The 16796-nt window shown below is 40.3% G+C and overlaps 2 protein-coding genes across 2 annotated transcripts in view; one reads left to right on the top strand and one right to left on the bottom strand.

The window, feature by feature from the left end:
* Positions 1–16796, top strand: part of VGLL1 (vestigial like family member 1) — a 569192-nt gene that overhangs the window by 296065 nt on the left and 256331 nt on the right. The window lies entirely within an intron of this gene.
* On the bottom strand, positions 1593–10444 carry RBMX (RNA binding motif protein X-linked). The gene is made up of 11 exons (XM_082377928.1): positions 10289–10444; positions 8927–9055; positions 8619–8725; positions 7971–8142; positions 7207–7359; positions 6834–6948; positions 6607–6732; positions 6419–6501; positions 4569–5790; positions 3598–3687; positions 1593–2890 (listed from the first exon to the last, which is right to left on the bottom strand). Exons 2-9 carry the CDS (start codon positions 9033–9035, stop codon positions 5480–5482), a joined length of 1176 nt encoding a protein of 391 aa, XP_082234054.1. The 5' UTR covers positions 9036–9055; positions 10289–10444; the 3' UTR covers positions 1593–2890; positions 3598–3687; positions 4569–5479.

Genomic DNA, 16796 nt, shown 5'->3' on the forward strand with positions numbered 1-16796 from the left:
ATAAATTAATTTAAAAAAAAAAAAAAAAAAAAACAACACCAAACATCGATGGGGTCCAGAGTAACCAGAACTCACATTGTTAGTGCTAATAGAACTTTGGAAAAATCGTCTGGCAATTTCTTATAAAACTATCTTACAATCCAGCCATTTCATACCTGTTTTCATCTCTAATCATGTACAGACTTGCATAAGAACATTCATTCGCAGGGACTTTATTTGTAATGGCCAAGAGCTGAAAAAGCCCAGGTTTCCAGCAATAAGTAAACCGTACTTTGCTCATACTCATGTGCGTACACAACATGGCTGAATCTCAAAAGCATTTTGCTTAATGAAAGCCTTATACAAGGACCCGTATTTTTATTACATTTATGTTCAAGAACAGGCAGTTCGTCTTTATCTCTAGGGGATAGAGGCAAGAATCGTCGAGGAAGGGCCACAAGGTAACTTGCTGCGGTGACAGCAACATTCTCTACTTCGATAGTATGTATGCTTTTACCAAATCTCATGGTATGCTTCCAGTTGAAATTTCTTTCAAAATTTATGAACATTGAGCTTGTTATTGTTGTGAATGTTTGTTTTCAGGTTACTGACATGTGCAACTGAACAAAAGCTGATGTGATGGATTTTAAGTTTTTCTGGAACAACTGGTACAGAGCTGAGGTTATTTACAGAATGACAGTACTGAGGCTTTTTCTGCAACCCTAATGCTCAGCTAACACTGCTTTTCCCTGTGATGAGTTCCTTCAACTGGCTATATAGCCCAATCACAATACCCTGTTTCACATGCTGATAAAGTTAATACATATATCAGGACCCACAAAATGAAGGCTGCCGGCAGTGGTCTGGCCCACCTCGAAGGTAAACCTAAGTCAGCACACACTTACAGGAAAACGTCCCATCAAGGTGATCTTTAACATACACCCATCACAATCCTCCAACTTGAGCTAGCTCACCTTCCCCGAGAAAACAGGACCCCACAGCCAATGACGCCTGCTCTGTACAACTCTTGCCCCAAAAGCCCTGGGAACAGTGCTTCACTGCTTGTAAGGCACTGCGCTCCCAACCCATCGATTGTTCTCCCTTAAATAAAGGACAATTGCCACTAAATTAGTTTTATCAAGTGCAAACGAACATGAGTCAGATGTACATAGAACAGTAAAGAAACTTACCAATAAAGCAGCACACTAATCATGTGCTGGTTTAATGGCATCCCCGAGGGACTTGGTCTGAAGTGGGACTCACTGCCAAATCGAATTAACCTGCCTTCTCCCAGGAGCCAGCAGGAAATATCAAAAGCACTACAGTACATCTTTGGTACTTTAGCTTCTAGTGCTTTGGTGTTATTGCTCCAATTTCAGGGTAAGGATTAAATGAAATCATCCGAATTACCTTGATGCCTACCTGAAACTCCCTCTCCTAATGAAGGAAGCCTAGCCATAGGCTACCTCAGTGACTATGTTCCCTGGCAACTAACTGCAAGGGCTAACAGTGCCTGAGAACTAGGGTTTGGGGGAGGGGAACACATGGAGATCATTATTTAAAAGCCAAAATGAATTCCTTATTATAAAAAAGAACCCAGGGCCACAAAAAAATGCATGTTAAGTTTTATTAAGGTTCAAATACAAAACATTCCAAAAAGAGAAAAACCATTATACCTAAGTTCTATAGTCAACTACCAGTTAAACAAGAAAAACATGTTATTCTGTTTCTTTTACAACCAGTATAAAGCCAGAAGAATCAAGACAGATTCTTTTTCCAACAGGAGCAGCATTAAGTCTGCTGGGTCAACGAACTATTTGCCGAACAGCTATCTGGTCATTAAGCGTTCTTCAATTTAGTATTCATGTTTACTATGATTAATCTCTATGTTCTACACTATCTTCAAGATAACCTAAATAAAATCTCAAGAGCCAAAAGGTCCACGGAAGCATAAACCCAAGTATTTAGATTACAGAATGACTGAGGAAGACAGCTATGTAAGTGCAATGGTTTTTAAAATTTGGTCAATACCCTGATGGTCTGTGATTAGAAGAGCCCATCAAAATGAGGGTTAAATTTCTTGATTATTTTCCATGATTGCAATGTTAAACATGATAGTACTGATATTTACTAGGTAAAGATTCAGAAGGCGAGTTGGTTTCTTCTTACCCAACAACTCAAATCTCTTTCCTTTGAGAACATTAGCTTTTACACTATTGGCTCTAGTCTCCAATGCAATAAATGACAAAGCTGTACTGTATCTTGATTTGTTTCTAAGATATGAAGTGGGGTGAGGGGTAAAGTAGGCTTACAAAACAACTTAAAAAAAATAGCAAAAGCCAAATGGCCCAATTTTGTTTCCAGTTTTTAAGAAGTGTGCTTTTGAGCATTTTATATGTTTCCAGTTACTTTAGTTTCCAGATATTAGTCTTCCCTTTAGTTTTAAGACTAAATCTCTCACTCCTGGATAAACTAACACAAAGAAATATTTTACCTGCTGAAAATCAGACACTTTACTGGATAAAGTCACCTCTTATGCCTTTCATTTTTCTAATCCGACTTTCTGACAATCAGTGGTAATTAGGAAGTTCTAAATTGCAGTTGTCCCTATGACTTTGGCTAAAGGAAATGAAAGTCAAAGCTGTAAAATCTACATGAAGAACCATGAAAACTTCCTGACTACCTCCACTTACCAATTTCTTTAATTGCTCCCCTTTCTCCATCTGGTCAATTACTTTTTAAGTAACTGCCACTCCCTAGTTAAAAGTGCTAACCAACGTTGATGCCTTCCTTAGATCCACAGGAACCCTGGAAGGCAAAATTCTTGACTGCACCAAACCAATTCTGATGAGTACTGCTTATGCAACTGTTGTGCCTTAAGGACAATCAGCATTCTTCTGCTTCAACAACTCTGTAAAATGAAAAGCATGTTATCACATCACAAGGTATTTACTGTTTTATACTGGTAATTACTGCCCCCCTTACCTATTCTTTAAATACATTATTTTGTTGCGTTTTTAACTGGCAACATGTACAACATTTGCTTTAAATTACAAACTCAAAAAAGCAACCATAAAAACCTATCAGAATTCCTGTAAGCATCACTTTGGTAATGAAGACAATAACTATGTCATCATTTTACTAATAAAATCGTTACTCAAACTAGGGACTCAGTGGCAGCTGCACCTGTTCACCCTTCAGCCAGTCTGTACCGTGGCCAGGCAAACAATCAGGAACTGATGAAAAGGGTGTCCTTTTACAAAACGCACAGGATAAAATTTGAACCTCATACAAGTTAAGTCTGCTTACACGACAAAACACTAACTGTAGAGCTCCAGCCAACAACTGCTTCTGAAAACAGTATTAGCAAGCTGTATACATTCAACAGAGCTACTAAAAGCATTGCATGACTGAGCCACTCATGGAAATATGCCCATTTAAGATAACGTCACCCCACATTCGAACGAATAATGGGCCAGGTGTTACACATTAGAGCACTCTTTATCCTTGTAATCCAAGGATTAGATTATCCCATTACAGGTAACTTGCCAATATCAACACATGCAACATGGCAAAGCTGTATTTAAACCTATAAAGTTCACTGCTTTCAGAACTTACCTTAGCATTGCATTTCTCTTGCTGCCAGCTTATCTATTGTGAATCAATCAGCACTCCATGACCATCATGACCATGACCAAAATTCTCAACCTGTAAAAATTAAATAGGTAACTAGTTATCCCTCTTAAGGAAATTCTTCAAAACTTGCCTATAACTGCCCCCTTTTCCAGAAAGAAAAGGCAAGTTCAGACTTGCAGCTTAACGTATTTCATGTTCTACTATTTCTCTTAAGTGGTGGAAGCTTCACTGGCTTGGGATGGACTGGAATGGCTTAAATGGTTAAGTTGCATGGCTTATGGATCCCCATTCTGTTCCAATGGTGCACTGCCATGTTAAATCCATAAGTTGAACGGACAAAACTTATTTGAAGGAATAAGTGCAGTGTAAGGATTTTTAGTTGGAGGTCTTCAAGTTTACTATATTCAAGAGCATCTTTTTCAACTTCATGGCTGGACCTGGGTCATGCTGCCTCAGGTTTTGCTTTTTAAAGACCACTTGCAATAGATTTTCTCCATACAGTGTAGTTTCACAGAACTAAAAACAAGTCAGGCATCCAACTAAATGTCAGGTTTGCAATGGCTTACAGGGGTAAAGAGAGGGGGACCCCAAACTTAAGCCATTTCCTACATTGACTAAAAGACTAATTTGAAAAATGTTAAAACAGGAAGCATGTTTAAAGGTCTTCATCAAAAATAGATTAAAAAAAAATACCCCCTCCCAAGCCCCAGATCGCTATTGGTAAACAACAGCTGTATTAAGGCCTTTAAGTGTCATACATGCTTTTAAAAAAAATCCAAGTGTTGAATTTGGAGGACTTCTAATATGCTATCGAACACTTTGTTTTCCAAAAGTTTTTTTTTTAATCTAGAAAGCATTTCCATTGCCATGAGGTACAGTATGTTTCACTGTACTATGAGGAAGGTAAGTGTTCAATTTCGACTTAGACGGAAAAACTAGTTTGCTTTGCTTACCATCTTTGCTGTTTCACAGGCATTTGATGCTTTAAATCTGATGTGGAATGCTGATAGATTCACTTTTTAGAAGTCATAAGCCTTTGAGAAGTTGGAGATAACTTCATTGCTTATCTATTTTCTCCTTTGCAATCAAGCTGTTCCTTAAAAGTGAGACACTACAGAGTTGCAAAAATTTGAAACAGTAAGAGCAAGCATCGTTTGCAGCTTCATGGTTGGTTTTGGCCAAACTTTTTATTTAGTATTCTGTAGTTGCTTAACACACACTTAAATGGTCTTATTGGGGAGGGGGAAAGGGGAGGTTCTTGTAGATTCCCAAGGAAATGTCAGAAAAGCAAAATATGGCCAGCATTATCCATTTGCTTTTTTGGGTTTACTGGGCGAATAGCATTTTCCTTACAATATAAGCATCTGATCTCAGGTTTTTCATACTGAGAACATTGAGATTTCAGTTTGAAGACACTCTGAAATCCTAAGAGTAGCATACCCCGACCACCCTCTAATAGCTAGCTTGTTTGTACAGGCAGGAGGATTCATCTCTCCATTTTAGATGAATAGATATTTTGTGAAAGATCTTAGAATTGCTTGCCTCATCATTTACTGGGGAAAATCTTATAGAAAGTGGCCTTTAGGGACACTTTTACTTGGAAAATTACAATACTAGTACACATGTCAAGTCTTAACACACTTAACATTTGCTTGTTGAAAGCAATGTCATAAAATCAGATTAAACATGTTTTACTCTTTTTCCTCACAAGAACATAAAAATTATGGAAGGGGAACTTAACAGGAAATTTAAAAAAGGTAACACAATCTTTCCTTTTAGTAGTCCTTGGGTAGTTATGATAGAATAGGTTCCACTTTTGTTTGTTTCTTTGAACAGGGATTTTGGTCCAAAGTTTTGTTTGTTTTTAATATCTGCTTCTGCCTCCCCCTCTATCAGATCGGCTTCCTCCACGGCCACCACCTCTTGGTGCTCCGCGGCTTGAACTGCTGTAGGAATCTCGTGGAGGAGGGTACCCCCTTTCCATAGAAGGGGGAAGCCCTCTTTCTTGTCTGCCAACCCGATCACGACCACTTGAGTAGAGATCACTTCGGCTGCTTGAGTAACTGTCTCGACTTCCACCATATCCGTCACGTGAGCTGCTGTAATCATCATAGCGACTGCTTCCACCATAAGATGGCGGGGGCCCTCGTGTAGGTGGAGCACTACGTGAGTTACCTGCAGGGTCAATGGTCAGGTAATATGGCAACACTATAAATTGTATATATACAACATTTAAATCTGAATTTACAGAATTCTTGTATTAAACGTTTACTTTCTCAACTGGGAGGTTTTAAACTCTGCCATTGCTGGCCATTAACAGGGATTTGCTCATCTGCTGAGATACGGAAATGGATGGGTTTTAATGTTTGTTTGAAAAGACTGAAGACGGTGTGTATTTCAAGAGGATATTCCAGACAGCTTGTTATTTTATAGTAGACACTCAGCCACTTTCCAGTGATAAGTTGCAATTTTGAACTGTAGACTTTCCTTCATATTGCAATGGTAAACATTTGATCTTGTTAATAAAATTTTTAATTGTATTTTCACTGTTGGGGGAAAACACATAAGGCTGCCAATTTAAGCAAGCAAAATCCCCTCCAAAGCAAGCCAACAGCCTCAAAAAAAAACTTAGAAAAAACAAAAGCCCCTCACAAGACTAGGAAAAGCCCAGCTGATTAAGTTACCCCCTTAAAAGCAAGCAAACATCCCTTTAAAAGCAAGCACCACAACAGCCTAATAAACTGGCTCATGAACCTAAAAACTCAAGCTGGTGATATTCAAAGACCCTCAACCAAAATCTTACCATAACTCTCATATGAATCTCTGTAGGAACCTCCACTTGGATGATCTGAATAGTCACGATCACGACCATACCCATCTCTATCACTAAATTAAAGGAAAAAAATGTATTACAAGCCCCAGAACATCAATTTTTACAGCAAAAAACAACTTTTTACACCAAGCCATGGCAGCAACAGCAAAGTCACTTACCTATAGCCTCTTGATGGATAGTCATCACGTGAACTGGAATGACCATAATCACGGTAAGTATAATCTCTTGGTGGTGGTGCATAATCTCTTGTATCACGAGAACTTGGGTAATCTCTGCTTGAATAGCTAAAGAAACAAAAGTAACTCGGTTCATATTTTTGATGAGCTCTCCCCTTCAACCTTAAGTATTAATATTAGAGACAAAAACTACTATGCTTTTCTGTTACCTGTCTTTAGTAGAATATCCATCATCTCTTGGGGACAAATAGACATCTCTACGAGAGGGCAGGGGTTCCCTTCGAGGTGGACCTCCATAACTATCTCTTCCACGTGATACAGGAGCTTAAGGAAAAATGTCCATTTTAAAAATACACCCAGTGAAAAGTCAAAACGTCAATTTACATTCAGGCAATGAAAAGTAGTGATTCAACCAAATATGACAATATGGATGTAAATGAGGAAATCCTCTTTAAAATTTCTTACGTACACCAATCTTTTCAATGATCTAGGTACAGTTTTAAGCTTCATTTTTAGGATTCGTCTCTCAACCCTTCCTTGTGTTATGGTGATAGGATAGACTTTCATAAATGGACCATTTACCTCTTCCTCCCATTCCACTGCTGCTGCGAACTGGTCCTGAAGGGGCAGATCTTTTAGGAGGAGGACCCCCACTTCGTGGCGGTGGTCCTCTTTTTACTGGAAGTGGTCCCCTGGAAGAACTCATGTTAAAATTCATGGAATAGCCACCATCGTCTACGTTAGAAGAAAAAAAAAGAAAATCATGTTAATACAAGTACTAAGAAAAATCTATCGTTTTCTTTGCTTAATCAAGAATATGACCATTTCTGTTCAGTTGGGGAATCTTGAGTTCTCACTCATACATGACTGAGCATGAGAACTGTACAGTGTATATAGTGTATGCACAGAAAACTACACACAAGGAACTATACAAAGTGTATACAGTTCTATACAGTAGTCATCTATATAAGTCTGCATAGATTAGCAAAGTAGAACTGAAGGGTTCTCCTGAGGGTTCTTTTCAAGTTACTTCAAAAAAATATATACATTGTTTCATTTTCATATGACCAACACCTGATACCTATCAAAATTTTTCTGCAAGTGTTTTTTCCTACAGAATGAATTCACCTGGATAAGGAATAGCTAATTGTTAATTATTTCAAGACATTGTAATTTAACTTAGGATGGCGTCTATGTTTTCCTTAAGTCAATCACTTTGGTAGATGAACAAGTGTTCTCAATTTCAAAAGCTAGGGCCTTTAAAATACTTATTAACCAAAGCACACACTGGTGTGTTTACAGTTCCTAACTTATACACCAAGCCTAAAGTAAACCTAAGTCATTACCCATGTGCCCTCCACGTGAGGGAGGTCCCCTGGTTCCTCCACTTCCTCCTCTTCCGCCTCTAAGGCCTCTTGGAGGGCCTCTGCTTCTTGGAGGTGGAGGTGGTCCACGTCTACCACTTTCAAATGATGGTTTAGTGGCTTGTTCTACCTTGATGGCTTTTCCCTCTAAGGACTAAATAATATCAGTGGTTAGTTACGGAAATTTAAAAAAAGAACTTGCAAATCCACTATGCACTGTGACACTAGTATGTCCTTCCTTCAAAATGTTGTACCTTTCTGTTTAGCACTTAAATGCCTAATCTTTTAAGATACTGCTTATTCGAACTAAAACCTAAGGTGGATCCACTGTACTGCTATGTCGGTAAAGTTTAAAACAATGCCAGACAATGACCAACTTATTAAGACAAATAACCAAAAAGAAAAGCCAAAGATCCCAGACGAAATATAATACCGAATATTCTAAAACGGAAAGATTCTTGTCAATAATACACTTTACAAAATTTCGTTCTAAAATTACAAAGGGCTAGGATAAAAGGGTCCTGGAAAAGTATATACTCAGTAAAATTCAAGAGCTGCCCTAGACCACACTTGGATAACATTGTGCTATTTTACGTACTAGGAAACATGGTATTGTGCAGACAGTCTCACCTTTCCATTCATGTCTCTAGCTGCATCCTTAGCATCTGCTGGGCTTTCAAAGGTGACAAAAGCAAATCCTCTCGATTTGTTGGTTTCACGATCTTTCATCAAGAGAACTAAAAAGTAGTTTTCAGGGGGAAAAGGAGTGTTACTCTAGTTCAAACGGAAAAACAAAAGTAAATCTGTAAAAAGAAAGCTCAGAACTTCTTAGAGGACAAAGCACGTTATCATTTCATATAATCAATGCAATCAAATTCATCACAGCTTACCTTTTTTTAAAATTACAATAAACCTGCATATACTTTCAGATAACTCACCTTCCACTATTCGTCCATATTTGCCAAACACTGCTTCAAGAGCTTTCTCATTTGTTTCTGTATTAAGGCCACCGATGAAGAGCTTTCCTGGGCGATCTGCTTCAACCATTTTTTCCCTCTGGTGAAAGTCTGTTGGAAAAAAAGTGTTACCCTCCCTGGAAAAGTTTACCCAACATGTGTATTGGGGCTCATTTTTCTTGTTTACTAAAATCATTCCTTAATAGCATAATACACAGAAAGCAACTTTTTCTAAGCCTCACCAGGAAACCAACTTAACTAGTTCAGTGATAGCTGTTTACATTAAACTGGTTTAAAAATCCAACTTAAGGGAATTTCCTGGCGGTCCAGTGGTTAGGACTCTACGCTCTCACTGCCGAGGGCCCAGGCTCGATCCCTCGTCAGGGAACTAAAACCCCACAAGCCGCGCGGCGCAGCCAAAAAACAAAAGCCGACTTAACTAATGCCGTTACCCTTAATCCACTTCGGCAGTCTTAACCAAGTAACTACAACATTTCAAAAAGTGAATTTTAGCTTTAGCACTAGATTTGTTGCCTTTTAAAAACTCAATCACATCCCAATTACCCTAATGATTTTTTTAAACTGACTCAGTCAAGGTCACAGACCAAACGTAGGTCTGTAAGACCAAGCCCTCTCCCAAGAACTTTGCCTCCTTTCATTGGGATTCCCTAGTAAATCTAAGGACCAATTTAAAGTTTTAATCAAGTTATGACTCCCCTTCTTCACCAGCCCCTGCCCCGCTCGCCAGGTTGTTGACTTTTAAAAAGCGTCAATATCATCTCAGACGAAGTAACGGAACGTGGAAGCGCGCACTGTAACACTAAGCACTCCATGACTGCAGCGGAACCCAATTAAAACCCGTCATTAAAAACCGCGTGGAAAACACAAAATGGCGACACTTGGATTCAGCCCAGAACCACCGCCGCGGGTCAGGGGAGTAACTTTTCCCACCAGCGGAGGCTGAGAAAACTCAAAGGGCTTCCGCTCCAAGGCCGCCAATGAACAAGGACCCCGCGCAAAAGTGCACGTGCCCGCCCGGAGCGCCAGCGCCATCCCAATGCAGGTAGCGACCACGGAGGCGCGGTCCCTCCTCGTCCCGCTCAGGCCCCGACCTCCGCCACCCCCCGCCCCCAGGGGCGACAGCCAAACTTTCTGGAGAGGTACACTACGAAGTGGCACCCCAGCGTCTGTTCTCCTTCGACACTCCCAGCTTTCCCTAAATAGGTCGGCACCTCTGGGTTCTTAAAATGGCGCCCGCCACCCCCATCTCCAAGGAGATAATCCCAAGTTATAACGTGGCAAGAGTGAACGAAAAACAGACTGTAAAAGAGAGGACTCACGTACCGGAGGGATGACGACGGTTTCAAGCTCCTACGAGCTCGCCGACGGCGGCTTCCTAGCAGCTCAGCACGCTGGAGGGTGGTCGCTCCCGAAAAAGGAAGCGAGAAGCCGCTCGCACTACTGCGCAACGAGGGCGAACAAAGGAGACAGCAAACTTTATACTGCCCGGGAACGAGGCTCAAGGACCCGGATGGAGGCGGAGCTTAGAATTTAAAACGCGAAGGGTGGGGAGCGGTTCCCAGCTTCCCCATTAGCTGCCTCCGCTGTTATTCACTCTTCGCTCCTCCCCTTCTCCTGGGCCCTCAGCTCTCCAGCCGGCCCCGATTTCTAACCGTTTTCCCAACCCCCACCGGTGCTCCACAAACCCGCGTTTTTGCTTTCCGCTAAAATGGTTCACGGGCTGCATGTAATAAAGAACTGAAATTTTTTGCGTGTTCCGGTGAGCCAGGCATGGTGCTAAACTTTACACTCATTAACTCATTTAATTCTCAAAACAACGTTGATGAGGATAGAATTATGCCAGTTTTGCAGAAATGAAAAAGAAAGAAGTTTAGAATTACTGTATTAAAAATACATTTTCCCCAAATATCTTTAACAAGAATTTTTAGTGAATGGGGAAAATTCTGATAAATAAGTATGAGGTGGGGGAAAAAAACTGTACTAAACAGACAGATTATCCGTTTACATAGAACAATTACTGAGCATCTACTAAATGGCGGGCAGGCTCTGGGCTTGGCCGTGAGGGTACAACCCAGCAAAGCGAGACAAGAGCAACGCGCCTCATTGGTAAGGCTGCCAGACTTAGCAAATGAAATACAGGATGCCCAGTCAAATTTGAATTCCAGATAACAAAGACTTTTTTTCAATATAAGTAGATCTCAATATCATATAAAGTAAACTTATTCACTGTTTATCTGAAATTCAACTGTAAGTGTGTTTTTTATCTGCCAATCCTACTCGTGGAGGGGATTACAAAAATTTCTGATTTTCTAATTTCTTTACAAACTAAAGACATTTAAATACAATTAACAAAACAATTGCATCTTGTGATTAGTGCCAGGGAAGACGTAAACTCGGGGCTTTAATGGACAACATTTGGGAGACCAAATTCGATTTAGCCCTCCGGGAAGGTCTATCTGAAGAGGTGACTTTGGAGATCAGATCTGAAGGAAGAAAAGAAATCCGCCACGGGAAAGCTGGGGTGGGGGTGGGAGATCCGAAGCTTTTCAGAAAAAGAAGCGCAAAATGGAGGGAAAGAGGTTGCATGTATCAAGGGACAGAAAGGGATCCAGGGCGACCGGAATTTAAGGGGCATAAAATGAGGGAGCCAAGGTAGGCAGACCATTCGAACCCATTAAAAGATTGCAGGGGGTAAGTGTGGAAGCAGGGACACCACTGGGGCTGTGCGAACAGACCAGGAGAGAGAAGACAGTGCCTTGAATTAGGGTTCAGCAGTGGATCTGGGGAGGAAGGAACAATTGCTAGGTGTATATGGCAGGTAGCATGGACAGGATTTGCTAATGAATCAGATGGGAGAGCACTGGGGTGGAATTCAAAAGACAGGGTAAGTCATTATGGATGACTAACTATCTGGTATTAATAGGTGGTGGCCATTTATCAAAATGGCTGCAAAGGAGCAAGTTTGGGAATGTGGGCGAGGGTGAAGATATCTGATGCTCAGACCAGAGATCAGGGCTAAATTTGTCACTTTAGAAATAGTAATAAAACTCATCAGGGTTAATGAGGCCACCAAAGAAGAGAATACAATGGAGAAAAGAAAAGAAGTCTGTATTAACTACTAAAAAATACATGTGGAGAGGAAAACACTAGAAGGAAATATGCTAAAATGTTACCAGTTTATCTTGGGGGAGGAGTAGAATTTATGGACAATTGTCACTTTTCTTCTTCACAGTTACAGTTACTCTGCCCTGGTGAATTATGGTATATGCCAGGCAGGTGGTAGTAAATGATGCTCAGGTCATGGGTAAAAGCTCCAAGGAGCTTTGGAACCAGCTCTGAATTATGAACATTAATGGAGGGAATAGTACTCAGTACAATAAGAATATTTGTCCTTTTTTCTTTTCGCAGCCAAATAATAACAAGTAAAGCAAAAGTCACGTCCACTTGCCTTCAGAATGAGTTATGTAAATTATTGACTCGAGATAGTTGGGGATTGGCCAGGTTGGCAAAAAGCACTTAAATGCTCGCCTCAGCAAACGGAGTCTGCACCCCCAGGCAGAACTAGGAGAAATCCCTCCCCCTGGGCCAGCAGGTGCTCTTTCTCTGTCTCAGATCCAGGCAAAAGGACTAGAGGGCCTCTGCCGGACTAGGGGAGAACGGGGCTGATTTCTACCACAGACGTCCTTGTCCCCCTGGGTCTCGGGAAGGAAATGTGCCTCCCAGTGGCACAGATTACTCTGGTCTTTGCAGTTCGTGCTCAGGAATGTGGGAGGTGGGGAGTGGAGTGCTCTAGACTAGGGGGCCAGCACTTCCAAGGACCCGAAGAGAAAGGGAGGGGGTGGGGAATGGCTAGTTGAGGAATCTGTAGGAGAGCATCATTATGGCTGTAGCTTAGAATCTAGAGGTGAGACACAGAGGACAAAGCAAGTACCTGGAGAGGGAGGCAGAGAGCCTACTGACCTGATCAGAGGGCACTGGAGAGGGGAGCCTTTTTAAGAGGTGGAGGAAGATAATCAGATTTCCTCTTAAAGAGATCACTGTGGCTGCAGTCCAGAGACTGTACTGGGGAAGGGAGGGGCAGGAAGCAGGGTGTTGCTGATGTAGTCCCAAGAGAGAGGGGATGTGGGCAAGCTAAGTGTGAGCAGCTCTGGCCAACAGGCAGTCGGGTAAGCAGGTCTCTCACTGCCCAAAACTAATCTCTGAATCCCATCCTTCCCCTTCATGGATCTTCTAGATTTTTCCCTTTACTTATTTCTTTCTATTTACTCCTTTGGATTATCATTAAGTATAGTTATAATTTTCTTTTTACTCTAAGTGTTCCTTTGCCTCATTGTTTCTCTCCAGATGCCATCTCAATGATTGACCGATGGTCTGAATCCAGTGATGTTACTTCTCCACTAGGTGTCCTTGGAATATAATCAGTGCTAAATAAATGTCGGCTGAATGAATTACAAGCTCTTTTTATCCTCCATGTTACTTAGTATGAGATGGGTGCATAGTAAGTATTTAATGAATACTGGTGGCCTTGTCTTAAATCCCAATTTACCTGAAAAGGGCTCACATTTTTTTTTTAACCTAACAAACAACAATAAAACAAAAACACTCCACAGTTTTAAAAGCTTCAACCTGTTAAATAATTAAGAAATAACCTTCAGTCATCAAGCTAGGGATCACTCTGAGATGAGTAAATTGAAGCTCTCCTGTCAGCCTTGCATTTTTACAGAAAGGGCAGATGTAAGGTCACTCTGCAGCCAGTTATGCCTGTTTTCCAAACTACAGAAAGATATCCTGCCACATGTTCTAAAAACGTATGTTATCTGGTATGAAGCAAGGAGGAAGGGAGGGAAGAATTGTATGTGATTAAAGATTGGGAGGCTTTCCAAGCTGTCCAGAAGATAGCCTACTTAACTACAACAAGCAAGGAAAAAAAACTTTTTAACCAATGTACGGCTCTGATATCTATATAGGAACTGGCAGAATGAGTGAAGATATAATTCTCCTGTATCTTTCTCTACGATGAAGGAGATGATGACTTTTAACCAAACTTCATAGTCCCTTAAAAGGAACTGAAGTATGACTTAAGAAACATTTCAAAATGGCTGGGAGCGGGAGGGGTGTTGGGGCGGGGGATGATTGATTTTTCAATAAATTGTGTCAAGACAATTAGAAAGCTGTTTGAAGGGGAAAAAAATCCAGATTCATACCACACTTTTTACTTCAAAATAAATTCCAGCTTAAAGGTTTAAATGTAAAATGTGAAACCACTGAAGTACTAGAGGAAAAATGGGTAGATGCTTTTATAATCTTGTCATGAGGAACATCCATCCTTTCATTCATTTATTCATTTAACAAATATTTATTCAGTGCCTATTATGTCTCAGCACTGTTTTGGGTGTTGGGAATACATCAGTGAACAAAAAGACAAAAGTCCCTGCCTACCTGAAGCTAACATTTTAGTGAGGAGGGCTAGACAATAAACAATAAACCAAATAAATTCTAAAGTGTGTTTGAAGATGAAAGACACTAGGAAAGCAATAGAGCAGAGTAAGAGGGGGAGGGTGTCAGGAGTACAGGAATGGAAGGGTGCAAAATTAAAAGGGTAGATCAGAGTTGGCCTCAACCAAGAATGTGACATTGAAGTAAAGATAAAGGAGGGAGAAAGCCAGCTGGGGGAAGAGCCATCTTGGGAAAGAGCATGCCAGGAAGACTGAAGCATACCTGCCCCATTCTAAGAACAGCAAAGAGGCCAGCGTGGCTGAAACTGAATGAGCAAAACACAAGAGTAGTAGAACCTAAGGCTGATAAGTAGCAGAGGGGCCAGATCATGGAGGGTTTTGTAGGCCATTGGTAAAGACTTTGCCTTTGTTGAGGAGGAAAAATAATTTTCCCTCTACTCTTCTAGGTTCTTGGCTAAGACCACCCCCCCCAAAAAAAGACACTGATAGAAGAAAAACAAACAGAAGTTTAATAACATGCATACCTCCTGTATACATGGGAGATAGCCGTGAAAACTGAGTAATTCAGGAAATGACTCAAGCCATCATTTTATTTTATTTTTAAATTGAAGTACAGTTGATGGACAATATTATATGTTACAGGTGTACAATATAGCGATTCACAAGTTTTAAAGGTTATAATCCATTTAGTTATTACAAAATATTGGCTATATTCCCTATGTTGTACAATATATCCTTGTAGCTTATTTTATACAAAATAGTTTGTAACTCTTATCCCCTACCCCTATCTTGCCCCTTCTCCCTCAAGCCATCATTTTAAATACCATCTTCAGCTAAAAGAGAAGTTGTAGGAGCCGGTTATGGGAGGCTATCAAGCAAAGCACAATAAACAAGAATAGGGTTGTGATGCAGATAGAAATTATTACATTCTCCATTGATAAGAGTTTCTAGAGATAAGACCATCCTCCTCTTCCTGGTATAGAGAGGAAGACACTTACAAATGGAGATTTCCCTTATAAATGTAAATATCTCTTACAAAAGGGTAACTTGTCGATTTTCAAAGCTTCTCCTGTGTCTGCTGTTTCTTAAAAATAGTCAGCTCAAAATAATCCTCATGCCAAAGAGGCATATTTTGACTTTGACGTGGCCAGTTCTGCTCCCCTTCACCTTTTACTGTGATTGAAATCAGGAGCCATTGCAGGGCCTTGAGCAGAGGAGGGACACATCTGTCTTACCCCAGAACAGGATCCCATTGTTGCTCTGTGCAGGATACACCGTAGGGAGTGTCAACTGAAAAAAAGTACACAACCTAAAAGTTGAGAATTATGTTTTATTTGGCAGAATTTCGAGGACTTAAGCCCAGAGGACAGCTTCTCAGATCTCTCTGAGAGACAGCTCCAAAGAGGAAAAGAAGGAGCCAGGATATATAGGAGTTTTTTCAACAAAACCCAGGTAGTTGGAACATCAAAAGATTACTTTTAATTAAAGAAAACCAGACATCCCAAGTTAATGAACTTAGCGTTTTTTCTATGTATGGGAAGATGCAAGTGTCTGGGCTCATTGAAATCCCTTTGATATGTACCTTAACTATCCAGGGCCAGTATCCTGTTCTTTCGCATTCAGGGTGCACTTTTGCGGTTGGCTAAAGATCCTGCACACGCAACTAAGACCCGGTGCAGCCAAATAAATAAATAAATATTTTTTAAAAAGCTATTGTAATAATGCCTGGATGGTGGGGACAGCAGTGCCTGTGGTGGTGAGAAGTTGTCTGATCCTGCATATATTTTAAAGGTAGAACCAAAAGAACTTCCTGACACAAAACCCAGATGGCATGAATGAAAAGACTCATTCATTTACCTATAAAAGCTTTCATTCATTCTCCAACTGCTTTGGTGGCTCATTCATCTTTTTTTTTTCAAACTGCAAACTAGGGAATTCCCTGGCGGACCAATGGTTAGGACTCCACGTTTCCACTGCTGAGGGTGCAGGTTCGATCCCTGGTCAGGGAACTAAGATCCCACAAGCCACGCGGTGCAGCCAAAAATAAATAAATTAATTAATTAAATAAATAAACTGCAAACTAAATATGTTCAACAGTGGTTCTCAAAAGCCTTTGTTATTTCTGTAACTTTATTAAAATTAAAAAACTAAATATATATATGAAAAAATAACAGAAAACTAGGACCTCTATCAGCTTTATTAGCTGTGATAATAGGCATTATTTGTAATTATATATTATAAATTAGAAATTACATGTAACACATAATTATAACAAAAACGTTAGTTTTGAAAAAAGTTTTATTCAAGAACTTTCTAGTCCATCTTCTTTTTTTAATTGACATGTATTCGCACATACACACACAAATAATACACAT

Source organism: Balaenoptera borealis, assembly GCF_965194805.1.
Source record: "Balaenoptera borealis genome assembly, chromosome: X".
Lineage (NCBI taxonomy): Eukaryota > Metazoa > Chordata > Mammalia > Artiodactyla > Balaenopteridae > Balaenoptera > Balaenoptera borealis.